The 25,296-nt window shown below is 50.6% G+C and overlaps 8 protein-coding genes across 8 annotated transcripts; 5 read left to right on the top strand and 3 right to left on the bottom strand.

Moving 5' to 3' along the window:
- The first annotated feature begins 565 nt into the window (after positions 1-565).
- BO97DRAFT_405228 (putative RNA helicase-like splicing factor (HRH1)) lies at positions 566-2,366 on the top strand. The gene has a single exon (XM_025695143.1). The coding sequence runs from the start codon at positions 630-632 to the stop codon at positions 2,271-2,273; it is 1,644 nt and encodes a 547-aa protein (XP_025552178.1). The 5' UTR covers positions 566-629; the 3' UTR covers positions 2,274-2,366.
- A 629-nt stretch (positions 2,367-2,995) lies between these two features.
- On the bottom strand, positions 2,996-3,436 carry BO97DRAFT_424196 (uncharacterized protein; the record flags this gene model as incomplete). Its single annotated transcript, XM_025696948.1, has 1 exon — positions 2,996-3,436. The coding sequence occupies one exon, from the start codon at positions 3,434-3,436 to the stop codon at positions 2,996-2,998; it is 441 nt and encodes a 146-aa protein (XP_025552177.1).
- A 1,024-nt stretch (positions 3,437-4,460) lies between these two features.
- On the top strand, positions 4,461-8,285 carry BO97DRAFT_389545 (NPA1/URB1 family protein). The gene is made up of 5 exons (XM_025693722.1): positions 4,461-4,751; positions 4,803-6,584; positions 6,634-7,433; positions 7,497-7,823; positions 7,889-8,285. The coding sequence occupies exons 1-5, from the start codon at positions 4,601-4,603 to the stop codon at positions 8,204-8,206; spliced, it is 3,378 nt and encodes a 1,125-aa protein (XP_025552176.1). The 5' UTR covers positions 4,461-4,600; the 3' UTR covers positions 8,207-8,285.
- Positions 8,286-8,467: 182 nt separating this feature from the next.
- BO97DRAFT_50632 (uncharacterized protein) lies at positions 8,468-9,306 on the top strand. Its single transcript, XM_025700862.1, has one exon. The coding sequence runs from the start codon at positions 8,729-8,731 to the stop codon at positions 9,176-9,178; it is 450 nt and encodes a 149-aa protein (XP_025552175.1). The 5' UTR covers positions 8,468-8,728; the 3' UTR covers positions 9,179-9,306.
- A 42-nt stretch (positions 9,307-9,348) lies between these two features.
- BO97DRAFT_344078 (uncharacterized protein) lies at positions 9,349-11,864 on the top strand (the record flags this gene model as incomplete). Its single annotated transcript, XM_025691718.1, has 3 exons — positions 9,349-9,446; positions 9,522-9,649; positions 9,730-11,864. 3 exons carry the CDS (start codon positions 9,349-9,351, stop codon positions 11,862-11,864), a joined length of 2,361 nt encoding a protein of 786 aa, XP_025552174.1.
- A 1,120-nt stretch (positions 11,865-12,984) lies between these two features.
- Positions 12,985-13,779, top strand: BO97DRAFT_424193 (uncharacterized protein; the record flags this gene model as incomplete). The annotated part of the gene is made up of 1 exon (XM_025696947.1): positions 12,985-13,779. One exon carries the CDS (start codon positions 12,985-12,987, stop codon positions 13,777-13,779), a length of 795 nt encoding a protein of 264 aa, XP_025552173.1.
- A 1,047-nt stretch (positions 13,780-14,826) lies between these two features.
- On the bottom strand, positions 14,827-18,367 carry BO97DRAFT_315078 (putative SNF2 family helicase; the record flags this gene model as incomplete). The annotated part of the gene is made up of 8 exons (XM_025691259.1): positions 14,827-15,060; positions 15,126-15,305; positions 15,376-16,054; positions 16,187-16,924; positions 16,979-17,063; positions 17,117-17,701; positions 17,876-17,970; positions 18,024-18,367. Coding segments are annotated over 8 exons (2,940 nt in total), but the record flags the coding sequence as incomplete, so codon positions are not given.
- A 1,408-nt stretch (positions 18,368-19,775) lies between these two features.
- BO97DRAFT_389538 (MCM DNA helicase complex subunit MCM6) lies at positions 19,776-23,346 on the bottom strand. The gene is made up of 4 exons (XM_025693721.1): positions 21,531-23,346; positions 21,332-21,467; positions 20,281-21,273; positions 19,776-20,205 (listed from the first exon to the last, which is right to left on the bottom strand). The coding sequence occupies exons 1-4, from the start codon at positions 23,171-23,173 to the stop codon at positions 20,089-20,091; spliced, it is 2,889 nt and encodes a 962-aa protein (XP_025552171.1). The 5' UTR covers positions 23,174-23,346; the 3' UTR covers positions 19,776-20,088.
- Between the last annotated feature and the right edge of the window lie 1,950 nt (positions 23,347-25,296).

Below are 25,296 nucleotides of genomic sequence, written 5' to 3'. Positions count from 1 at the left end.
CGATGGCAGGTACAAACCTGGCAAAGGACAGAAGAGAGCTTAGACAGCAGGAAGCTCAGGATAAGGCTGCGGAACAAGCAGCCAACGTTGACCTCAATGCCCAATGGCAAGATCCCATGGTTGCGCCTGAGGAGCGCAGGTTTGCTGCTGATCTTAGGAATGCGCAGCAAGCGAAGCCCGACGAGGCGGTACCTGAATGGAAGAGGGTTACAATGGGCAAAAACGTGTCTTTCGGAAAGCGTACCAGCATGTCTATCAAGGAGCAGCGGGAGAGCCTGCCCGTCTACAAGTTCCGCAAGCAGTTGCTTGATGCTGTTCGCGATAACCAATTGTTGATTGTTGTCGGAGATACTGGCTCCGGAAAAACCACACAGCTGACGCAGTACTTGGCTGAAGGTGGATATGCTAACAACGGTCTCATCGGTTGTACGCAGCCTCGTCGTGTGGCTGCAATGTCTGTTGCCAAACGTGTCGCGGAAGAGGTTGGCTGTAAGCTCGGTGCCGAGGTTGGATACACGATTCGTTTCGAAGACTGTACGAGCCCGGAGACGAGGATCAAGTACATGACCGACGGTATGCTTCAGCGAGAAATTCTTCTCGATCCGGAATTGAAGAGATACTCGGTGATTATGTTGGACGAGGCCCACGAGCGAACGATTGCCACAGACGTTCTGTTCGGTTTGCTAAAGAAGACTATCAAGCGGCGTCCTGACCTCCGACTGATCGTCACCTCTGCCACTCTGGACGCAGAGAAATTTTCGGAATACTTCAACGGCTGTCCTATCTTCTCTATTCCTGGACGTACATTCCCGGTCGAGATCATGTACTCTAAGGAGCCCGAGTCCGATTATCTTGATGCAGCCCTGATTACAGTCATGCAGATCCACTTGACAGAACCCTCAGGCGATATTCTCCTTTTCTTGACGGGCCAAGAAGAAATTGACACGGCTTGCGAGATCCTTTATGAGCGAATGAAAGCGCTGGGTTCCACTGTGCCAGAGCTAGTTATCCTCCCTGTGTATTCCGCTCTGCCAAGTGAAATGCAAAGCCGAATCTTCGAACCCGCACCCCCAGGTGGCCGGAAGGTCGTTATCGCGACGAACATTGCCGAGACTTCCATTACGATCGATAACATCTACTATGTTATTGATCCTGGTTTTGTGAAGCAGAATGCTTACGATCCCAAGCTCGGTATGGACTCGTTGGTTGTGACTCCTATCTCGCAAGCGCAAGCCAAGCAACGAGCTGGTCGTGCAGGAAGAACCGGTCCAGGCAAATGCTTCCGTTTATACACCGAAGCGGCCTACCAATCTGAAATGTTACCTACCACAATTCCTGAAATTCAACGTCAGAACCTCTCTCACACCATTCTCATGCTCAAAGCGATGGGCATTAACGACCTCCTGCACTTCGATTTCATGGATCCCCCACCCACCAATACTATGCTTACTGCATTGGAAGAACTTTACGCACTTTCTGCGCTGGACGACGAGGGTCTCTTGACACGCTTGGGAAGAAAGATGGCAGATTTCCCTATGGAGCCGGCTCTAGCCAAGGTTCTGATCGCTTCTGTGGATATGGGATGCTCGGACGAGATGCTGAGCATTGTCGCCATGCTGTCCATCCAGTCGGTATTCTACCGTCCCAAAGAGAAGCAACAGCAGGCCGATCAGAAGAAGGCCAAGTTCCACGATCCGCACGGTGACCACCTGACTCTACTGAACGTCTACAACGCATGGAAGAATTCCAAGTTCAACAACGCGTGGTGCTTCGAGAACTTCATCCAAGCACGACAAATCCGCCGCGCTCAGGATGTCCGCCAACAGTTGCTGGGCATCATGGACCGGTACCACCACAAGATCGTCTCTTGTGGTCGCAACACCACGAAAGTCCGACAAGCACTGTGTACGGGATTCTTCCGCAACGCAGCCCGTAAAGACCCTCAGGAAGGCTACAAGACACTGGTCGAGGGCACCCCGGTCTACATGCATCCCAGCTCCGCGCTCTTCGGAAAGCCCTCCGAACACGTCATTTACCATACCTTGGTCCTCACGACGAAGGAGTACATGCATTGCACCACGTCCATCGAGCCCAAGTGGCTGGTCGAGGCGGCTCCGACCTTCTTCAAGGTTGCGCCGACCGATCGACTCTCCAAGCGCAAGAAGGCCGAGCGCATCCAGCCCCTGCACAATCGCTTTGCGGGCGAGGACGACTGGCGTCTCTCTGCACAGAGACGCCAAGGCAGGGGTGGCGGCGGTGGCACATGGGGTTAGTTGTATCATTTGCTGCTGGTTTAGACATTTTCTCTCTCTTTCTTTTCAGGCATGTATATGGCAGTTTCAAAGCATACCCCTCATGAATTTGTGATATAATAAAACGTTGACTTTTCTTCTGCGGGTGGTAAAATGTATTACCATCAGACTCATATCTTATAATCAAGATTAGTAGACGAATGAAATGGGCACCATGGTTATTCCGGGGTAACCCCGGGAATGTGTGGACGGGCTGTACTTGGGCATGTGCCCGCGTCCCACGGTCCATTGCAATGCCATGATCTCAAACCAGTTCCCTGGATACTCTATCCCTTGCGACAGTCCATTCTGCGCCGTGGTAAAACGCAACCATCAGATTGCAGTGCGTGCTAAAATCCATGTGAGAGAAGAAAGGAAGGCTCTTTGACTGATCGATCTATGTACAATATGCGGTCCTCAGACCAATCTGACAGTGTTTGCGAAGCATTCAAAGCGTTAAGGCATTTATCATAGCACATGAGGAATCTTTCCGTAAAGTCACGGGTCTATCGCGCTTTCTTCCAGCCATGAACATGGACCTCGTTCTCACACAAAGTCACTTGGTCCCGTCCACTCCACCTTCTCAAGGGCCGACTGACCCTTTCCCACACCAATTCCGGCCTGACCATCAGGCCCTATAGTAGCCAGAAGCCCCCCAGTCAGTCTCTTACTCTTGAGTCAAGTATCAAAGTGAAGGGGGGGGTTTAAGGGCCACATACATCAAGCTCCTCAATCCCTACAAAGGACATCACCAGCCGATTATTGTCCGGCAGGGTGACCTTGCGTCTCTGCACCATCCCTTCCAGATACGGGAGCGAAGCCAACTCGGCTCGATGGCAGACCATGAAGCTGTTCTTGCCTAGTTCTTGCAGCTCCACCCAGTATCTCCCGGTGTAGATGAAGCCATCATTGACCGCCGTGCGGGATTTCATCTTAGCTGAGGGCATGAGGTGCACTGACATGCGTCCGTCCGGGTGGTAGGTGAGCATGCCCCGGGCGTCGGGGCCCATGGGATGCAGCGAGGGTCCCTTCCCGTCGAACGGGTCGGAGAAGTACTCCAGCAGGGACCAGGAGCCTAGGAGGGCTTCCTCAATGTCTCGTTGGGTGTGCATCTTGTGGGTGGTGGTGATGGTGATGGAAGACATGTTGATTGCGGAGTTGAGGAAATCTGCATCTTGGAAGATGAGGGAGGAGGAGATTAATTTTATAGTGAAGAGAGAATGAATGCTCGCGTGTATAGTCTAGAGAATCCGGGGAGGGAGAGGTGGCTTTGGTCTCGGCTGATGTTAATGACTCGTGGATTGTGTTTCGGCGTTGTCTGGCGATAATGTAGCTATTCAGGTAGTACGGATGTGATAATGTTTGCTCTCCCCGTGATAGAAGGTTCTCGGTAGGGGCTCGCTCCGTGGATCGAAAAGTCAATTCGACCTGCTCTAGTCACCGGATGGCTTCGAGGCGCGAGGGACGCTGAACCTTGATCCTGGATGTGTGGCTTCCCGTTGGTGGGAAGGCATCGCTGGTGGTGGTAGCTGTGTCCTCGTATGAACAGGTGTCATAGATAGGAATCTATGAAGATCTTGAGATCATGACCGATTTGGTAGGAGCTCTTTTATATGCAGTTGAAGCTGTGAGGATGCATTGTGACCAAGCTGAGTGGCTGGAAGTATATAGTTGATGATCCGGGTATCGTAATCTTGTTGGCTTCTAGGTCGTTCTGTGGAGGTCGGTGTTCAGAAGAACCATCAATAGCGAATCCTAGTGCGATACCCATTGTGGTTTGATGAGCCGTATCTTCAATAGAAAACGGACGGATGTAGTCAGGATGAAGTGATTCAAGCATTCATGTTCAACGGTGATGATATGGACCACAGGTGGCAGTACAGTTGATTGACCTTGTGTAGAGTGAGTGACCAATGAGAAGCCGACGGGCGATACTAGCGCGACTTGCCGAATTTGGCAGGACATTTTTTTGGCCGCCCGGCCTGGCACTCCAGGAGGTGCCTGACAGCACTGCATCCTGGCCAACCTTTGTTACTCCTTCGTACTCATGCTTTGCTGTTTCCTCTCACAGATAGTAACCTCCAACATCAGTACAGCATTTTGATCCGTCATTCGTTGCAGGAGTCACGGCGCGTGGGCTAAAGTCCACCGTTTTTTTTATTGAGGCAGCTCTCCTATTCCCGAACCAATCAGAAGCCGCAAAACTCTGAAGCCGGCCGCAGGCTGTTCAGTTACTGCAGTGATATCTTCAATCTCCCTAGTCCTGATAGTGGTTTCTTTCCCCTTTGCATCCACCCAAATCACTCACAATGTCGTCTCACGACAATCAATTATCTCGGCATAAAAGAAGAAAGTTGGACAGCGCCACGGAGGGCGAGGAGATTCCTGCTATTATCACCTCGCATACCCAACTCCGAACCGTCCTGACCTTTCAGCAGAACCCTGCCGAATCCAAGCAAGGTATTTCGCTTCCAGGTGTTACTGATCTTCGACTATTAACAACTCGAACAGGACTACGAAAGTTCAAGGACTTTCTCACTTCTATCGCGCAGGCAGAGAATGACGGCGAGAAAGCCAAAAAATTCCGCATTCTCAAAGCTTATTGCGACTCGCAGTTCTCCCAAACTAATGAGAATGAGGCTGTCTGCTTTACGGATCTCGTCCAGACCTGGGGCTTCGCTGATAGCAACAACAACGAGTCATTACTGACCACGGTTCCTGCCGTTCTAGCTCAATTTTTCAAGACGGTCTCCACGAACCTAGACTTCCGGGACTTCGGCTTGGCATTATGCAAGTATCTCTTGCAGAAAGAGCAGTTGAAGCTTTTCAACCGTGGCTTGACGGCGGTGAAATCAAAGGAACATCTCATCTCCCCCTGCCTTCGTCTCTTGACGGAAATGGTCACCTTCGACGGGGGCGCTGTCGCACGTCAGGTCTACCAGGCGCGGCACATTACTTTCAAGCGCGTCGAGTTCTTCCTCACCCCAAACAAGGCTCAATTGGAGGAGATGGCTGAAGATGGCCATAAGTCGACACTGCGAAGAAACGCTCAAAAATACGTTCTTGCGCACTTGAAGTTCCAGCACGCCAATGCGAAAAGCGATATCATTGAACAGCACAAGGTGATTAGAGCATTCCTCGAATATATTAGGAAGGACCCTCGGGATATTGTTATGGAAATTATCCAGTGCATTGAAAGAGATGTTATCCGTGATACTTCCATCACTCGTAATGCAAAGACGAAGTTCTTCAGCCGATGGAACCTTGAACGACTCGTGACCCTGTATGGCTATGAGCGCGAGTCGGACGAGCCCAATCCAACCGGTGTCTCGACTGCAAATGAGGTTCACAAGATCTTGATGAATGTTTGCACGAACCCTGACCTTGGCGTTCTGTTGCCTGAAACCGGCTGGTATCCCACTGGAAGCGACCCTGAAACTCTACCGACGGACGACGACAGTCTGATCGATCTGGGTCTGGATTCGGCGGTCTATCTGGACAAATACAACAAGACTGTGCCCGTTCGTAACGGAACACTGTCTTATTTGATTCAGGCTCTCCGTCCGGATACAGATAGCCTACAGATCGAGCTTCTCGTTGCTATTTTCAAAGCAGCACCGGAACTTGTTGCGGATTTCTTCACCAAGAAGACCATGTTCACCACGGACCCTAAACCCACGCCCTCCTGGATGGCAGAGTCTGCTCTTCTGTTCTCCACCGTGCAGCTCCCAGTTCCCTCGAATTGTGGTTACAAGGACAAATTGCCTCCGATGCCACCGCCGGTATCTGTGGTGATCGAGAACGTCCTCCCGCGCCCTCTGTCGCAAAAGATCCTGAGTCGTTGCCTGAACATGAACACAGAGATTGTCACGCTCTTTGCTGTTAGAATTTTGACGATTGCCTTCAACAAGCTGCGGGCTGTCCTCAAGATCTTCAATGCTGATCATGGCGTTAGCCAGTCGCTCTGGACGCAGGCGGCCAACAAATTGATCGCCGAGTTCTGTCGAAGATGCCCAGCTGTCAAGGAGGTGATCCTCTTATTCAAGAGAACCGCTAAAGAAGATCTACAGCAGCAAGATGCAGTCTCGGAGCTTCTTGCTTGCTATTATGAGATCGTTCCAGATGCTGCATTGGAGGAAGGATTTGACGTTTCTCTAGTCATGGTTGACATTCTGAAGCAACTGGACGAACAAAATCTTGACGCGGACGACTCCGAGCTATTGCTGAGTCAATTGCAAAATCTGCTCAAGATTACCCAGCAGTCTGCGTCGATGCGTTGGTGGCAGCAGCCAGGTAAGTGCTTATATCCCCACTTTTCTAGTCAATACGCTAACTTCTATAGCTTCCATGCAATACTCAGCTTTCACTTCTATCTTGAAAGTTCTGGTTCGAGCCTCATCACGGGAGTCCTTGAACGAGATTGACAATTTACTCAGGAAGGTACTCAACGAGTACTCGATCATACAGAGTCCTTCCGTCTTTTCCTCGATATTATCTAGCTTTGAGACTACCGACTCCGACAAGCTGCAGCACCAGCTGTCTTTCTTTGATAATTGTGTTTGTCGTATCGCAAAGAAGCCGGTTCATTATCAAGACCTCCTTGAAACCTCGTTCGAAGAAGTGTCTAAGCCACTTAGCCTCATCACAGCTGCTGTCCTCGAGCAGTGGCAGTTTGTGGTGAAGGCTGGCGACAAGACTGTGGAGCTCGCGGTGAGCGCTTGGATTTCTAAGCTGCTCGGAGGCCTGAAACGCGCTGGAGAAGACCCCAAAGCCTTGAAGGCCGCTCGGGACACATTGATGGGCGGCACCGAGAACAAGAAGTCGAAGTCAGCCTTGAAGAAGGCGTGGAAGGAGAGTGAAGAGTCGGAAGAGGACAAGGTCGATGAAGTCCGTACCTCTACACGAGATAATTTGCCCACCGAAGCCACTGGACAACAGGCGGCGGACTTAGACGAGATCTTCGGCACACTGCCAGTAGAGGGCACCACTCACAACGGACTGTACCGATGGGAAAAGGATGAAATCGACGTTGCGGTCGAGCAGGGTCGTGTTGCTGATCTGATGCTTTGCTTATGCTCGGCGCATGAAGAAGTGCGCAGGCAGGCATTCGCAAATGTGAATCGCTTCATGGCGAAGCTTAAGGTAACCCACACGTCGCTGCATAGATCTTGTTGCAAGGCCGCCTTGACTGACTTATGACCACAGGATTCTAAGTACGTCGAATGGCGATCCGTCTACATCCTCACGGGTGAGCTGCTTGAAACCGTTAAACAGATTGGCCTCGAATCCCCTGTACCTTGGATTGTTGGGGAGTGTGCCTCTAGCTGTCTCAATGTCCTGACCAACCCAATGCACAAACTGTATGGCAAGGTCAACAAGTTCCTGCAGAAGGCTCCTTCTTGGGAAGTGGAGAAGATTCCCTCGTTTTGGATTGACAAGATCTTGCTACACGAACCCGAACTTGATGATGGTTACTTTGAAGAGACAGGGTGGCTGTTCGATTTACTCATCAAAGGTCTCCGCACTGAAGCGGTATGTTTTTGTATCATGATTGCTTTTTTTTCACCTCCATTTGTTCTTGGGCTTACAAAATCTAGGATATGGATATCTATCGCCGTGCCAATGTTTTTGAGCGATCCCTCTCCTACTATGAAGCCCCCAGTGCGGCGCACTCGGTGAAGAGAAAGATTCTGCAACTGTTGTACCGCACGACCCAGGTGCAGGGTAGTACGACCTTGATTACGAGGGCGGGCATTATGAGTTGGATTCAAAGTCAAATGCCAGCCGTGACGGCTAAAGAAACGCCCACGTTCACGGCCATTGCCCAGTCCCTGCAGCAGACCTCTGACAGCGACCGGGTCGAAAAGTGGAGTGGAGGAGCTGTTCTGCGAGCGGTTGAGAACATTGCGGGCTAAAGGGCTAGCCGTTGGGATATTATAATTGTTGTATACGCTTGATAGACATGTGTTGGAATCCAATTGGCGCTCGGTTGAGGTAGTATACTAGTGCAACCTGGAGACAATCGTAAGCTCAACGCATTTGGGTTTGATACAGGCCAGCGACCTGTGATGAGTAACAATTGGATTGCGATACGAGAAAACCTAGTCATGAGCCGTGTCATCATAAATACCCCTCATGGGGGGAGTTTGACAGGGACGAGTTGTTCTGCGCCACGATAAGCCAAGTGATAGGGGGAGGGAGTAGAGGCCGAGGCAAGCGGGAGTAGTAGAATGACAAGAACAAGAGTATTGACCAAGGAAACAAACAAACAAACATCCATCCATCCATGCATACTCCTAGAATAGTAATTTCATTTTTTTTTCTGCCGAAGACGAAATGAAGAGAAGTGATGGTATGGAGTTGTGTTGCAGTATTCTTGATGAGGGAGTGAGGGAGTAAGTTGCAGAGGTGAGCCAGGCGAGTTACTTGATTGGGTAATGCACACGTTTTTCCAGCCTGTGAAGTTTCGCCTCGAGCTTTTTGCCCGCCAGTTTCCACCCTTTCACTTTCAAACTGCTCTCTGCTCTTCTTCTCTCCTCTCCTCCTCCCAAACACCGCTTTCTCCCCCTCTCCGTCCACCTTCCCTCCCGATACCTTCACCCTGTTCCTGCAGCCTCCTGCTCCGTCACCATTCCAATCACTGCCTGATAATCGTTTCAACTATTATCCCCGAGAAGAGTTCTCCCTGGAGAAATTTTCAAAACTGTTGTGGTGCCCCTCATCCGCTGCCGCGTTGCTTGATTCTTGACCGATTGAAGCTCCCTCCCTCCTCCGCCTTTTCGGCCTTGCCACTGGCAAGCGGCCTTCCCTCTTGGCTCGTTCGGCCACACAACTTGTCGCATCTACTATTCCCAGATCCCTCTTCCAGCCTTAGCACAACTACTTGACTCATATCTCCTGCTGTGCTCCTCCATCCTTATCGTCTTCTCCACTATCTCTCTTCATTATCATCATCATCATCAAATCCCCCTCCCTCCGTCGGCAACCAATGAGATCGTTGTAAACGCAACCCACCCTCCCCGGATAGCATCACACCCTCCACCCCCGAGCCATCCTCATGGCACGACGTTACCAGATCGATGAGCTGCTTCGGCTGCGCGATTCGCGCCTGGCTGTTCGTCCCCCTACGCTGCCGCCAGTAGATGAATGGATGGGGTAGGATCATCCCCGTGCCCTCCCCAGATGGTACTCGCCGTTGATTGTCATAAAACTGATTCGTTCTACTTCTAGCCCCATACCCGACCCATCCACGCAACGGAAAACATCTAACTCTCGAGACTCTACCAATCCAAATGAAACTACACCTAGACGGCCGAGCCTTTTCGACACCCGTCACATCTCCCGAAATTCGAATTCAGGTAAAGAAACACACTGTCTGTCAAATCGAGGCGGGAGATCACGGCCATCACTAACGCAAGCACTTGCTGCTATTTTCCAGAGGATATTATTCTCGGTCCTCCCAAAACCGCTTTCGCTTCTGCCTCTCGCATCGCTGGTAAGGGATCCATAGACTCCACGGAAAGGTCAACCAGACCGCACGACCCTGAGGATGTGAAATCCGACCGCTTTGCCTTCCGGGACAAATTCTTCAAGGAACGGGATCCCAGTGAGAGGGATTTCGATCGACGCGATGGAAAGATGGGTGCGTTCAATGCTCGGCGCGGGGACAAGGAGGACTGGAACAATGGACGTCCCCGCCGCACATTTGGCCAGGATGAACAGGACCGCAAGCCCAGACGCAATGGAGAGTTCGACAGATGGGACAATCGCGACCAACGTGAACCCGCCCACGATCGGACTGTGAGAGATGCCAAGGATACTCGGTTCACCCTCCGCAAGGACGGCACTCCGGGGCGCGCTAGACACGAAGGAAGTTGGTTTCGAGACGATAACGCTCCCCACGATACGCCCGACGCTGAAGAGGACAAGACCCCGATACGCAACCGAGAATGGCGCCGGGATCGGCACGGTGCTGATCGCGATTGGACCCGCGGTGCCAAACTCGAACAGGAGCCTGAATGGTTGGATGCCAATGACAGGGACGAGTCTCGAAGAGTGCATACACAAGAGGACTTTGAGCGCTGGAAAGAGCGAATGAAAGCCGGATCTCAGCCCCAGGCAGCGGAGAAGGACGAGATTCCTGCCGAGACAAGTGTTGCACCTTCGCAGCAGGCAGATCCCCGACCTACTGATGGGGAGATCTTCAGTAGCAATGGCACTCCTTTCCAGCAGGACGCGACCATGGAGCGCTTCTTTGGATTGCTGAATGAGTCTAAGCCTGCACCTGCGCCCGAGGTTCTTAGTGCCCCGCCCGCGCCGGTCGAGGCTACTCCAAAGAAGGAGCCCCAATTTTCTAAAGCGATGAAGTCGTCCCGGTTTGCTGGGCTTTTCAGCCCTCCGCCAGGAAGCCCTGCGAGGGATCCAGAACCTCAAACCGATACCAGGTCCCCAGCTCTGACGCCTGCTGGATCCACTGATGCCGACCAAGAAGGGTTCCAACGTATCCTGCTGATGCTTGGTGGCGGGAAGTCGCGTAATGGAACGCCTCATAATGACACTAACTCTGTCAATCGCCCCCCTTCCTTGGTGCAAGCGGAACAAGGCCAGAGCGCCGTTTCGTCTCCTGCGCGAGAACATGTCAAGCGGCAGGAGTATCTGGCTATGCTTGAGACACCTTCTCGAGCCGCTGCCCCCCCATTCAAGGAAAACCCATACCCTCCGGAGACGCAGGCTCGTGATAGAGAGCACCTTCTTCGACTGATGCAGCAAGTTCGCGTCACTCCTGTAAGCGGCCCTGCCCCGGGTGGTCAAAACCAGCCGCAGAGTGCCGGCCCCGTGCCTGGTATGATGAACATGCCCGACGTACTGTCTCCTCCCCCTGGTATCCCTCCTGTCCAGAAGGGACCCAACTTTTTGGATGATCCAGCGATTGCGAATATTCAGAGACCCGACGCAGAACATCTCCGGAGACGGCCTGTAAACGGGCCACCCATGGGATATTTTGACGAAATCCCTTTCCCTCCAGGTGGTCAAGTTCCCATCACGCCTGGTGGAACCAGAGCTCCCCACGGTCAAGTCCATCCTCCTATGGGTATGCAGAGACCGCCAGGCTTTGAGCATCTGCCGCCCCCTGGATGGGCGGGTCCTCAAATGCCGCCGCAACCTGCAGGTGGACCGGCGCCTTTGGCCCCTCCCCCGGGGATCCCGACTCCTACACGCGGTGTAAACCCGAGTTATATGGCAAACATGATGCCAATGCACGCAGGTGCTCCTCCTCTCAATGAGCGCGAACCTTTTCCTCCCCGCGCCAATGGCGGTGGATCGGCTGGTTTCCATCCACCTCCTGGGATGATGCCTCCCCCCGGTTATATGAATGGCCCCCCACCTTCATTTCCACCCATGCCACCTAACGGCGATGTTATGATGGGGCTTGGACCTCGTGGACAGGCTCCTTTCGAGGGTGGTCCTCCGCCACAAGGACCTCCCCCATCCTCCCGGCACCTGTTGGATATGTTCGGTCAAGTTGGTGGTGACGCCAGAGGTGGCATGATTGGACCTGGACAGTTCAGATAAAGTGTATGGGTGGCTTTGGTGGTTACTTGTTTGTTCCTACAATCGGGCCCTGGGAGTACGCTGAACATATATTCCTCCATATCTTGCAGCGCCTTCGCATACCCTTTGCCATGCTATCTTGATACATAACCATTGCTTGTATCTGTTTCTTTTCTATTATCTCTTTCTTATTTGGCTACCGGCTTGATGCATGACGAAGGTGAGTATGAGAGGTATGCCGATTGGATGCTGGCCTGGCTCTGTGACGGAATGAGAGCAACGAGAGATTGTATCAACACCGGATTCTCTCCTCTGCGGGACAACCACCACGAAACGACAAAATCCCGGGCAATAGGTCGATAGGTCTTATCTTCGCTTGATAGTTGATCTCATGCCATCGTACATAAGCCTGGATTTCGAGATGGCTTGGTGGCTTTAATGGAAGTCTATTGCTCGACTACGGTCCATTCTTTGTAGGCCACTTGTAGGAATTGCGTTGATATAGTAGGAATTAGGAAGAACTGAAACTTGACATAATTCCCACGCCATTTGTGACCGAGTGAGTTTGTGGGATTTGATAATTTGCCCGCGTTGGGGCTGCCTCTCTCCAACTGGACTTCTTCGGGGTCTTTCCCTTCCTCCCTCCATCCTTCCCTCCCTCATCCCTCGTCTCGTTTGACTGGCTTTCTCCGGCTTGACGGCCAGCGGGCCAGTCTACTACAACATCGTCCACAACAGCACGACGCCATTGTGTGGGATTGACCGTCTTTCGGACTCCAACGCCAGACCAACGTCTTCTGTACACTGCAAGAGAGTGTTCATCTCTGCGTCTTGCCTGCAAGGGTTAAGTATTCGACCCCGATGCCGTTCAACAACGCCCAAGTGATATGACCGCGGCCAACGTCCCATAGCGGAAGAATCACAAACATAACCTCAAAGTACTCGATCATTGCTTCGAGACTACCATGGAAGCTGTGAGTCAATTCTGTACCACGAGACCCAAGAACTGCAGAAAAGTGAGCGAGAACTTTCTCTGAAGCCATTCCCCTTTTCATCATCCAAGAAATCTTTATTGGCATCATATACTATACTAATCCCTCCTCTCAACCAGCCCTGGCCGACCACAACCCAAACTGTCAAAATGATCACCCCGCCATACAACCCCAAGCGTTCATCGTCGTCCTCCTACCCCTCAAACCATCTCAAAGTCCGCACCTTCACCCAGCGCGGTGAAGCCGAGGATCCAGACGAAAAACACAACCCGCGGAGCGCGAACGCACTCCCGCACCGCGAGAAGAGACGAAAGACCGGCCAACAGGACATCATAAATACATTCAAGGACCTCAATCTACCGAGCTTAGCCCGACTCTCCCACGCAGGGACCGGCTCGTTCGACGCCCCGCAGATGGACGTCGACATCGACATCGACATCGACACCGCAATGTCGCTGGAAATGGACGAGACGAGCACGATCTCCCTCTTTTCTCCTCCCAATGGCACTACAACTATCACTGCTGCAAGCGGATGGACTGGCACTGAAGACTGCGCTATCCCGCCACCACCACCTCACCACTCCACCTCCCCGGCACACAGGTTTAGTGCTTTCGTTCCCTTCCCCGGCGCGGACCCCCTGCTGGCAACTAATCCTGAGCCTTACGCGGAGAGCCACCACGTGCACCAGTACCATGCTCAGCACCAATCGTTCTCGCGAACGAGCTTCCCCATCTATGAAGACCCGAATGATATCGAGTTGCAGGAGATTAGAGTTAATGTCTTTGCTCCGTGGGATGGAGACAAGGAGAATATCGTTGACGAGGACGACGAGAGAGCATGGACAGTCGGCGGCGGACCGGTAGAGGAGCAGCAGCAGCAGCAGCAGCAACAGTACGAGGATAGCACCGCGATGATGACTTCGTATTATTATGTGCTTACTTGAATGAAGGGTACCGTATGGTGGCCTGTCTGTCGGATTTGTTTGTTTCCGGTAGGTACTTATTTTGTATGTCTTTTCACTAGCTGTTTGATTCCATGAAGTTCAATCCAATATCACTCTTTAGTTCTTCACTAATTTGCGTCCATATATTCTGGACTTATATCCTACTTTGTGTACAAAAGAACCAGGGAGGGGAAGGGTTCAAGCACCCAAGCCGCCACTGGCCCCGTCCCCGTACGTACTTGCTCCTCCTGGCCGGAGGGGAGACCAGTTGACGCACTCTGGATCCTAGCTGTTCGGCACAGATGAGATCTTGCAGGCTAAGCCTCTACATGGGAACTCCGTCACTTGAGTCTAGATCGTAACCTCTCACGCGACGGATGGAATTGGCTGAGTCAATTGCAGATCGGATGCTGTATGATCGCAGCGCTAGGCATAAGCCAGCAATTCGTAGAAGTTATGGTGGCTCGGAGTAAGTCATAGATGCTGATGGCAGGGAGGAGGGAGATTGGGCGGATACGGATATACGCCTCTTTCGAGATGAAGGGAATCATGTTCTCGGTCCCTCGCGTTAGTTTTAGCTTTCCTTTGATTTCGCTGTTTCCGGTCGACATTTGCTTGTATTCATGACTAGACTATCGGAATGTGGGATTTGTCGAGGAAATAGCTAGATGCAGATTGAAATATCAGGAAAAGATCCATAACCGCAGTCATGCACAAGAGCATAATGCTCGCGTTTGCGGCTATTCGAAGTTATATGCGTGCGCCAAATTTGTTCTTTCCAGTTTCCATAGCAAGAAACGAACTGAAAGATGAAGCATCAAAATTGCAGTATATAGCCCAGGCTATATGAGAGGGTATCACAAAAAAGGTAATAGAGATAAACAAATGCCCAAGCTTGCATGGGGATGAAAGATATCCGTGTCGACCTAAAAAGACAGGGATCTGGAGCGCAGCTCAAGACTCTGCAGGGACTGACTGCGTAGAATCACCCTGTTTCTGTTTGCCTTTGCCTTTCGGTTTGGGTTTCGACTTCGCCTTGTCCATCTGCTTTCTAGTCAATTTGTAGGCGCCGTTGCGTTCGACCTCAACATCGCAAAACATCTCGAGCAAGGACTTTAAGGTCTCGAACTTTCTGAGGACATCATCTCCGATGGTTTCGTCAATGCATTTACTCTTCTCGGCCTGCAGATCGAGAAGGTAATCGTCAATTGTGTCGTCGACAATGAGCTTGACAAATTCCACCTCCTGGGTTTGCCCATGGCGCCACAGCCGGCAGAACGCCTTAGAATCGATAATAGTTAGTAGTGTCGCTCACGAAATCTCTGAATGAGGGTTTTCGTTCATACCTGGTCCTGGATGGCTTCGTTCCACCAGAGATCTACCAGGATGCACTTGTTTGCTGCCGTTAGATCCAGTCCTATGCCTCCTGCCTTTAAGCTAGCCAACAAGATGTTCGTATTACCGTCCTTCTTGTTGAACCGCTTCATGCTTAGTTCGCGTTTCGCCAAATTCATACTTCCTGTCAACTACAAGTTGTCAGTTAAGTATTTCAGATTCAGAACGAGCATCTTGTGCATAACTAATCTGGAGTCTTACACAGGCAACCTCCCAACCCTCCTTCTGACACATAAAATCCACGATACGAACGAAATCGAGAAACTGGGTAAAAATCACGATCTTCGTCGTAGGGGATTCCGCCAGCCATTCGGCTACTATTTCTCGAATTTTGGTTAGTTTCGCAGATGGCATGAGGCCAGCGCATGCTTGAATCCAGTCTGTTTCTTCATCTGCTCCCGGCACGTCCGATGACTCCTCATTCGCATCGAAAAAAGTGCCTCGGCGGAACGAGCCTTTGGGCTTTCGCCGCGAAGCAGACTTTCTGGGAGGCTGTGCTTGCTGAGAAGCCTGCATCTGCTGAAGCTCCAACTCTTCAATTGCGTCGCAGTAAGCAGCTTCGCAAATGGGTTTTTTGCATATTAAGCACATGGGCTTGTCTTGACCTGCATTTTCATTGACGAAAAGAGAGCTGTAGCATTCCTCACAGAAGAGGTGGTGACACGAGGTGATCACGGGGTACACTGGCACAAGCTTGCATTGAGCGCAATTGTTTCTCTCAAGGCGTTCTTCCCATTGCCCACTGTCGTGAAGCTGTACCATGAACTCATAGAAGTCCTTCGTCAGCTTTTCCCGATCTCCTTGGAGGGTTGTAGAGTGAACCAGATGCTCGTTCTGGTCGTCACGGATGGCTGTTGGATTCTTGCGGATTGCGACCAGTCTCTGTACTATTATGGATGTGGGATCCTGCCCGTCTCGCTCCCTAGACATCTTGGAGAGCTTCGTCATGAGGGGTCCCTTCGAAAGCAGCTTCTTTAACATATCATGTGCTGTCAAGAGATGGCTGCAGAACATGCGGAATTTCAGAAGCATTGTCAGGAAGCATCGATACTGAGCCAACGCAGGATGCTTTAAATTTCCACACTTGTTGAGGTTCTCAATGAATACGTCTTGGATGGCAGTATAGATCTCACGTTCAGCGTCACAAAATTGAACCCTGACTACTCTATCCTTGACGTCCGGTAGCTTGACAATCGGAAATGAGAAAAGCCGACTAGCATGAGTTCGGCGGAACATGAAAGATCGCATGAGATTGACCAGGCGGCTATGACCTATCTCACTCTGGCAGAAGTCTTTCATGAATTTTTCAAGGGTCTTTGTGCCGGGTACGCCTAGAAAGTCGAATTGAGGATATAATTCATCAAGGCAATTGTGTATAGGTGTGCCACTCAGTATCCATTTGTATTTGCCGGTCAACGCACGAACAGCGAGTGAGACGGCGGACGAATAATTTTTGATGATATGTCCTTCGTCTAGTATAATACGGAGAAACTTAATCCTATGGAGAGGGCCGGCCTTCTCCTCGTATTGTTCATTCCACCATGCGGTCACTTCATCTTCATCTCCGGTCGGCACTGACGTTTGATTGCATTTAGGATATGACATTCTGACCTCCTCGTACGTGGTAATTATTACACTGTATTTTTGGAGGCTTTTCGTTGTATTCAGTGTACTTAATCTCGTTCTGGCATTGTAAGTAAGGACCTCGCTGCCATCAATACCATCACAGTGATTGGTGATTTGGGTATTCCTGCACGAGTCAGCGAGTCAGTAAGGCGGAGTGAATATACATAATGGGCCATACCAGTGAGATACAAGTTGTGAGGGAACAACGATGAGAGTAGTCTTGACAGGGTCATTCGCCGGAGGCTGTCCATCCACGATGTTCGCTGGACTTCGTTAGCACAGTGGCTACATGACAGATATCGGACTTCGCACTTACCTAGTGCTTGAATTGTCTTTCCCAATCCCATAAAATCACTGAGAAATCCACCAGAAGGTGCAACAGATGAATTCTCTCGATCCCGCATGAAAGCTGCTCCTTGAAGCTGATAGTGGTACAAGCTTGTCTTCATACCCGGGATGCGGTATCCGCCTTTACCATCCATTCTAGCAAGTTTTGAGAACTTCCTGGTTGCATCAATGATTTTGCTCTGGTCCGATCTTGCTCCAGAATGATCGGCAGCAGGAATGCTGGCAATAAGCCGTTTGAATGCCGCCTCTTTATTCTTCTCGCTGAGCTTAGGCATTGCCTCTGCAGAAGCACTCGCGTGTGCATCTTCTATGACGTTAGGAGCCAAGAGATCTTTGAAGAATTCTGTACTTATTCGGATCTTCTTCCTTGCTTTCTCGGAGACTGCCTTTTCTGCATCCGGAGTGGCTTCCCCACTCTTGCGTTTTCTAGATTTCCTTGCGGTCTTGTGGTCTCCTTGTTTGAGAGCAAGGTCGAGGCCGTATTTCTTGCTCTTGCGCTTCTCTTCGGCTGAGATCCTGTTACTTTTGTTTCTCGGTGGTTGAATTCGTCGGCCTTGTTTGTTTGAATCGCCGCTACTCGGAGAAAGTTGCACGATCTCCTCCAATGGCTGTGGCGTGGCTTGAACTGGCGCTTGTTGGTGAAGCTCGGCTCCTGGTTCCTTGTCACTGAAATTAGCCAATTTGCTCTCTGCTTCAAGAGCCTCTCTCGCGGAAACTCTTCTCGCACGGGCTTCCTCTTTCATCTTCGCGGCTTCGAATCGGATTTTATCCTCCATAGAAGGATTTGCAATGTTCCTGAAATGACGCTTTGCAGCTTTGAATCTGTACATAGCAGTCAGTCAAGCTTCACTGGAATGTATGCATACGGGCCCCACTTTGCATTGGAAAGCTCTTCCCTGACTATATCATCAAAATCCTCATCTGGCCACTCGGATCGGTCGCCCTGCTCGTCAACCTCGCTAGTTGCGTCCATCAACAGATCATGTGCACCTTCTGTTCCGGATGACGACGAACATATGACAGACATATTATCTGATAGCGACTCGGAATTGCCATCATCACTATCGCCTGCCCCATTAGCGGAATTTTCACGCTCTTTGTTCTTATCTGCCGAGGGAACTGGGTTTGTGGGCTCTGCATTTTCGACTGAATTTGTCATTACCGATCCGTTCATGCCTTGCAATAATGCCGCGACTTCTGCGTCTGACAGTTCCGGGATAGCGGTCTCTACCAAATTAGGTTCCTTCGGGTGAGGCATATCAGTATCACTGGGTAAGTAAAGTAGGGGATCACCAAGCATTGTAACATTTTCAGAGGAAAGCGACTCCTCTCCGCCGTTTTGAAGGCCATTAGGAGAAATTGAGTCGCAAGTTGAAGGCTCTAGGGGCATAGTCGGACCTGAGCAGAAGAGCGACTCCTGTCCGTCGGGGTGTTGAAGGCCATTAGGAGAAATCGAAGCTACTGGATACCCGACTCCTGTCATCCAATCATCGGAGCCAACTAGTCAATAAGATGTTAGTATCTCGATGCATATCGCATCTCTTAAAGAGGATATTTGCTCACGTGTAGATTCGTGTAAAGCCTGACGGCCATTAACAATGGCTATCGCAGCACCTGCGCGTTCCCTTCGCGCCCGGATGCTCTCACGGATCTTCCCAGCATCGAGAGTCTCGGCTTGGACATTGAAGTTCGTCCCATCCTGGGTGCTTGTAGGCTGCTCCGAAGACATAATTGGCACTAGCAGACATAAGATTTCTAGTGAAAGTATATGACTTCGAATTATAAGTATGGATGACGAGGTCCATGAAGTGAAGAGTATGTAAGGCTGAAATTTGTAAGACTGGGATATTGACTCAGAGAGCGGAAGCAGTTGTAAAGAAAGAAGAATGCCTGTGGAAGTAGGGAAGAAAGCCCAACGTGGGAAGAAACTGAGGGGGAAATCGGGAAGATATAGTGGTAAGTTCGGGAAGAAGACTCGAGGGAGGTAGGAGAACAGGAGTAGAGTACGATTGGAACGACTGGGGAAGGCGGATGAACAGGAGAGAGGTTAGGAGGAGGATGAACGAGAAACGGAGACGGGGCGAGAAGGATTTATGGTAGAACGGGTGGTTTTTGTAGGCGGGCAACGCCCATTGGTACTATCAGGAACGAATGCAAAGAGGAAGAACAGAGAGAGAGGTGAAGATGTCTGGAGGAATGGAATGATGGTATAGTAGAAGTAAGAATGTTCGTGAGAAGGATGGAAGAACAGGAGTCATAGATGAGTAGTGGTATTTGTAGGCTAGCAAGATGCTTGGGTGCCGCCCCTCGGCAGTTATTGCAGTGTGAGAACAGAGACTAACCATGTAAGAGGACCTGATCATGTAGGCAAGTTGTAAGAGAATGGTGAAGAAGATTGCAAGAGCTTGAGATCATGATGCTTTTCGATAGATTGGCGAAATACATGAGTAGCCTCAGGACATGAAGCCAAGGTAAGCGCAACATGTAAATCAGAAAGTGGGAAGTTTTGGGAGTGAAGGATAGGAAAGAGTGATGGAAAGACGTAAGAATACGGCTTCCATAGATCGACAAGACACGTTTGCGAGATCATGTAGGATCGCAGGTGAGGCCAAGCGAAGATTACAGACCTAGCATAGATGAGGGATGATGTAGCGATATGAAGTCAGAATTGGATCAAATGAAGTAGAAAATGAGTTTGAGATGAATGCATCGGCAATTCATGAACTATTATATTCATAGGATAAGAAGGGAAAAGTGCAACCAATGTACTCCAGACTCGTCAGTCCAAGATCACATATGCTTCATCGAGAATGCGCGAATAATTTCATATCAAGGTCAAATCAGAAAATCATCATTCATAACGACCGAGGGCACCATGACTCCTGCTCCACCAATGCTCAATCATTACCTTACCCAAAAATGAGAACATCAAGCACAGAATCACTCCTCGTCGATGGCACAGTTGGGATGCATGACATAGATAGTCCGCTCGACTTGTTCGGACTCATCAGCTGGATCGACCAGACCTTGTCCACGAATAGGCATCAAAATATTATCCTGTAGTAGATTAAAGAATAAGTTAGCATGAGCGCAATGGGACAGAAGAAGTGCCGTGCGCAATGTGACACGTACCTTGACCATGCGCTTCAAGACCTTGACAGCAAGGGAGCGTTCTTGCTCCAGATCTTCTTCAGTCTGAAGCTCAGACTCGACTTGTTCCAGATACCAAACCAGAAGCTCTTCCTGCTCAACACCTTCACCGGACATCGACTCATCGTCCCTCACACGTCGTACAATCAAGTTCAGGATCTTCATGTACTTGTCATAAGTGATCTTGGTACGTGCGCGCGGCTGTTGAGGCTGTTGTGCTGGCTCCCCTTCATCGCGCATGGGGCTATCGCCTTCCCGATCGCGGTCGCCCATCTCATGGTCTTCATCAGCAACGCGATTGCTTGCGGCGTTGATCTCATCATCATCAACTTCAACATCGTCTTTCTCAACAGTCACCATGCTCTGCCGCAAAAGATCATACGCCTCGCGCACAAACTTGGGCACAATCTCCTCTACACAGTTAGCCTTAGCAACGGCTTCGGAAAGACGAATCAGAGACTCGAGCTGTCGGACCGTGATGCGGTATGAGGAGCGGCCCATGCCACCTTGAGCATCGCCGGCACGAAGCTCCTTATACTTCTCAACCAGGTAGGCCTTGGCCTCCTCGGTGAAGACGGGTCTGAAAGTTCTTGCGAACCGAATGTAACGCAGTAATTGTTCGGTACTGAGCTCTGGGTTGACTGCTTCATCGCGGTTCATGTGCACATTGACAATGTGATCCGCAAGGTTGCGATCCACCGTCTCATTAGGGTCATCACGAACCACGAAAAAAAGATCGAATCTGCTCATGATGGGAGCACTGAAGTTCAAATTACCACGCAGCGTAGTCTTGGGGTTATAACGGCCGCCGATAGGGTTTGCCGCAGCCAAAATCGATGCACGGGCGTTGAGTGTAGTATGAATACCAGCCTTGGCAATAGAAATCGTCTGCTGTTCCATGGCTTCGTGAATGGCAACTTGGTCGCTAAGATCCATTTTATCAAATTCATCAATACAGCAGATACCACCGCCGTTCTGCATAAATTTGTTAGTTCTGCGATGATTGGTCACAATAATCATGAGATTCACATACAGCCAACATCAGAGCCCCTGCTTCGATTGTGAATTCGCCTGTCTCAGCATCCTTCACAACAGCCGCGGTCAAACCCGCCGCAGAGGAGGCTTTGCCACTGGTATAAACAGCCCGAGGATGCAAAGAACAAACATACCTGAGAGAGTCCGTGTAAGTATCTTCGTCTGAAACGCAAGGGTAGCACGAGCGAGGTACTCACTTCAGGAATTGACTTTTGCTAGTTGAGGGGTCACCAACAATGCAAATGTTGATGTCACCACGGAGCTGCAGGTTTTCTTGTTCGGTATTTTTGCTGACTCCTCCAATTAGTTGCAACAAAATGCCTTTCTTGATTTGCCGGTGACCATAAATCATGGGAGCAATAGAATCGATGAGACGTGCGTAGATGTATTCTGAATGTACGAGTTTCTTCAAGTCTTGGACCTCGTAGGGCGTAAGACTCTGAAGCAAAGCCTCCTGCGCCTGATCTTCATCGGTCTCAGGATCAGAGATTTGGTTGAGGGAAGCCAAGATGTTGTGTGACTGGCCATTCAATTGCTGTTTCGTCTGCTGACCAGGGGTTGTTGTGTCGGGCGTTACCATGCAAGCGAGGAAGGCGAGTCGATAGGTGAGGTCTCGAATACCGAGAGCTTTGAGACCACTAACACCACCACCGCCGATGTCACTGCCCCTGAAGGCACCGTCGTCACGAACAGCCTCCGGTCGCACTCCAGGCAATCCCAGCTGACTCACATCCGGCACGACGATCAGAGTACCAGTAAAGATACACCGCTCACCAGCTTTAGCACGATCGACCATTTCGCCGCGAAGAATGACGTCCATTGTCCGCGGCATGCTGCCGGTTGGGATTTCGTGAGACGACTCCTGCAGCTTGACCTTCTGCCAATCGACAAAAGTGCTCTTACCGATATCCAGCCGCCATGCGGTGCGGTTGCCGCAGATTTCGTTGGGGCATTGAGCGGGTTCAGTGTAGCGGAATGTCTGTTCCACATTGGGGCATACTGCCTTACATAGTTCACACATGAAGGTTCCTAGAGACAATTCGGGCCGAATCTCAGAGGTACGCGTGACTGTGCCAGACACTGAAACCAACTTTCCAATCTGGGATGTCCGAAGTTGGCGCAATCGGGACACAAGAGGTAGGTTGTAGAAAGCCAGCGAGAATAGCCGATCGGTTTGCTGATGCCTAGTCTTCTCACGAATATCACGGTCCAAGTCCGGATTGTCAGACACGCTTGAGTTACCCGCAACCATAGAGGTGCCAGCCTGTGAAGAGATGCTACTAGTAGCGGTAGCCTGTCGATGTGCGGCAAAGTATTCGGGTTCATACTTGGCGATCAAATTGTTTAGGGCCTTGGTGAGAAAAGGTTGGAACCGGTAATATTGATTGGCAATAGCGTCTGCCAGAATCGGGTTGCTCAAGGAGGTCAGATGTGTAAAGTCCACGTAGAGCGTCGAGAGCTCGAATTTGGCCATGCCCCGAATTTGAGCAACATAGTACTTGTCGCTCAGGATCTCCGCGGACGGCGGGGGCGGCTGTGAGAGTGAAGGCTCCTCCACGTAAGTCTCAAGCAGTTCTTCAAATGCCTGCTGCACTTTTTCTCCAGCTACATCGGTCACTGGGGGAGGAGGGGGAAGGTAGGGATTGCGGAGTCGGCCAACAGTCGAGGCGTTCGAGTCAGCTCCTTGCTCGTCGGGATAACCGTGCATGTCGCTCATCGGCCCATTGCTTTCTGAGGGGGGCTGCGGACGTGAGCTCGGGATCTGATCCGAATGAAGACGACGAGAGCCTGCCGTCGAGCCCAATTCGGACTGCAGGACGGCATCGAAGAGGGAGGACATGATCAAGGGCGAACGGCCAGGGAAGGACCGTTGGGAGTAGTGGTGTTTCTAGATAAGATATAACGTAGGATATGAAACTCCGGAGTCTTGATGCTGTCTCAAATAGATGTCTAATTCCGTGTCGGTCAATCAGAAGGACCAGCCTTGGGGAAGGTGGGTTGGTCCGAGGGGGGTTTGATAGGAGTGTGTTTGGCGCTTTTGCTTCGTATTGGCATTTTTCCGTCGAGCTTTGCATGGGACGCGTCCACAACACGGTCGCGTCGGAAAGACCTTGATCCGTTCCATACGCGTTAAGTGGTTTTTGGGTCACGGGGTGCTTACTCATTATTTACTTGCTTTGAGCCAAGCTCGTTGAATTAGGGCTAGTCATTTTGAAGCAGAAGTACGGACACCGTGGACCGTGACTCCAGCGAGCGGGACGAACTGGGCTCGGAACCGGCCTCGGATGGGACATGTAAGGCATTAGATACCATCGTCAGGACTTCCAAGACTCATGATCAGTGCAGCATGACTCGCAGGACATATCCAAGGAAAGGCCTTTTCAAGCATATGCAATTGCCATCGCCTTGCACATTGTGTTGAACTCAACAATGCCATGCCATTCTTCATAGGGCTAACTAACAATGAGCACTCAGGAGCTTCAACGATGGGGACTCTACTGCACATGACACTCAACACGGTCGAGCACCTTAGACATACAGCATCTAGAGCAGTAGTCTATTATGATCAGCAGGACAGAGGCATTGTTTTGCAACTAATGCATAAGTAGACATCAGTCGGGAAAGGATGGGCTAGTACTTTTGACACCTTGTCTCCTCCTGCAGTTCAGGGCTATGGCTGGAAAGGTTACCCGTCTAGGCAATTATGTAGGCTTGGCCCGATGATCCAAAGGAGCATAGCCCAGTACAGAGGCCATGTTGCAAACGTGATGCGGCACCTGAGCTGATCCTACTAGGGATGCCGGACCAAAATACATGTATCTTCTATTTTCATGTAAGGAAAAAGTGTTTACGTATAACTTTCAAAAATCACGTACGTGTTTTCTCTATATATTACTGCTAAAAGATGCCTAATAGAGTCACGTGGTAAGCAAGCTTTAGCTATAAAATAAAAACCTCTGATTGGCTGAAAATAGTGCCAAGAATTCCACTCAGATACATGTATATGGAATGAAAAGGAAATAGTCGCATACATACGCAAATACACGTAAGGGAAATCTGAAGGCGTATTTACGGCATCCCCAGATCCTACTCGCTCCTCGAATAGGACTCCTAAACGGATCCGTCCGGTAGTCATGAACCCAATCGGAGTCCATTGTACTGCAGACGCCACCGCTGCGCTGTTCAGTTTGAATGGAATACCCTCGTTACCGAAGCAGCCTAGGGACCCCATGAAAGGATTGGCAGCTTCTCAAGAGGAACCGACTATCGAGATAACAAGAACTTTGCGGTTTCCTTGATCTACATTTCCATTGGTGATATTTCTTTCCCGTTGCCTTATGGTGTCTACTTCGCTTGCTATGAGTAGTTCTCACCCTGTTGTGAAAGTTTCGATATGCGCCGGTAGAGAGTAAATCTACCTTCGGCATACTACCGCTAAGTATCATAGGGCTGAGTTACTATTGTCTGGGGTATGGCCTTGAATCATGACGGCCAGACTTCTTGACGTCATTCTTCGTGTTCTGCTTGCGATATTGCTTCGTCCTCCTCCATTGAGTGGTTTAGACTAACCTTTTCTAGCATTGCGCCTACAGCAGCCACGGGCAGCACTTACCAGTAGTACGAAGTACGCCTTTTCCTGAGCTTCAGCATCAGCGCGTTCACGCCATAGGTTTTGTGGCCGAGTTGCTTGATTTCGCGACACAAACACCTGCGGCCATTGAACATCACCACTCATTCTTCCATTATTGGTCAATGACGGTGGCGATTAAGGGAATTGCGAAGGCATACCAGTAGATGAAAGGCCTTCGCCCGGCTGACTTCACGAGAGTGCGTTCCCACATTATCATCATCCATTTCTCTCAAGGATATGCACGCCCCCCTCGCGGTTGACCTACCGAATTCGGCCGATATATCCATATGACCTTTTGCCTCTTTGGAACAAGATGGCTGCGAAGTCCTGCG

Source organism: Aspergillus homomorphus (genome assembly GCF_003184865.1).
Source record: "Aspergillus homomorphus CBS 101889 unplaced genomic scaffold BO97scaffold_15, whole genome shotgun sequence".
Lineage (NCBI taxonomy): Eukaryota > Fungi > Ascomycota > Eurotiomycetes > Eurotiales > Aspergillaceae > Aspergillus > Aspergillus homomorphus.
This window is presented reverse-complemented; position numbering and strand designations above follow the sequence as displayed.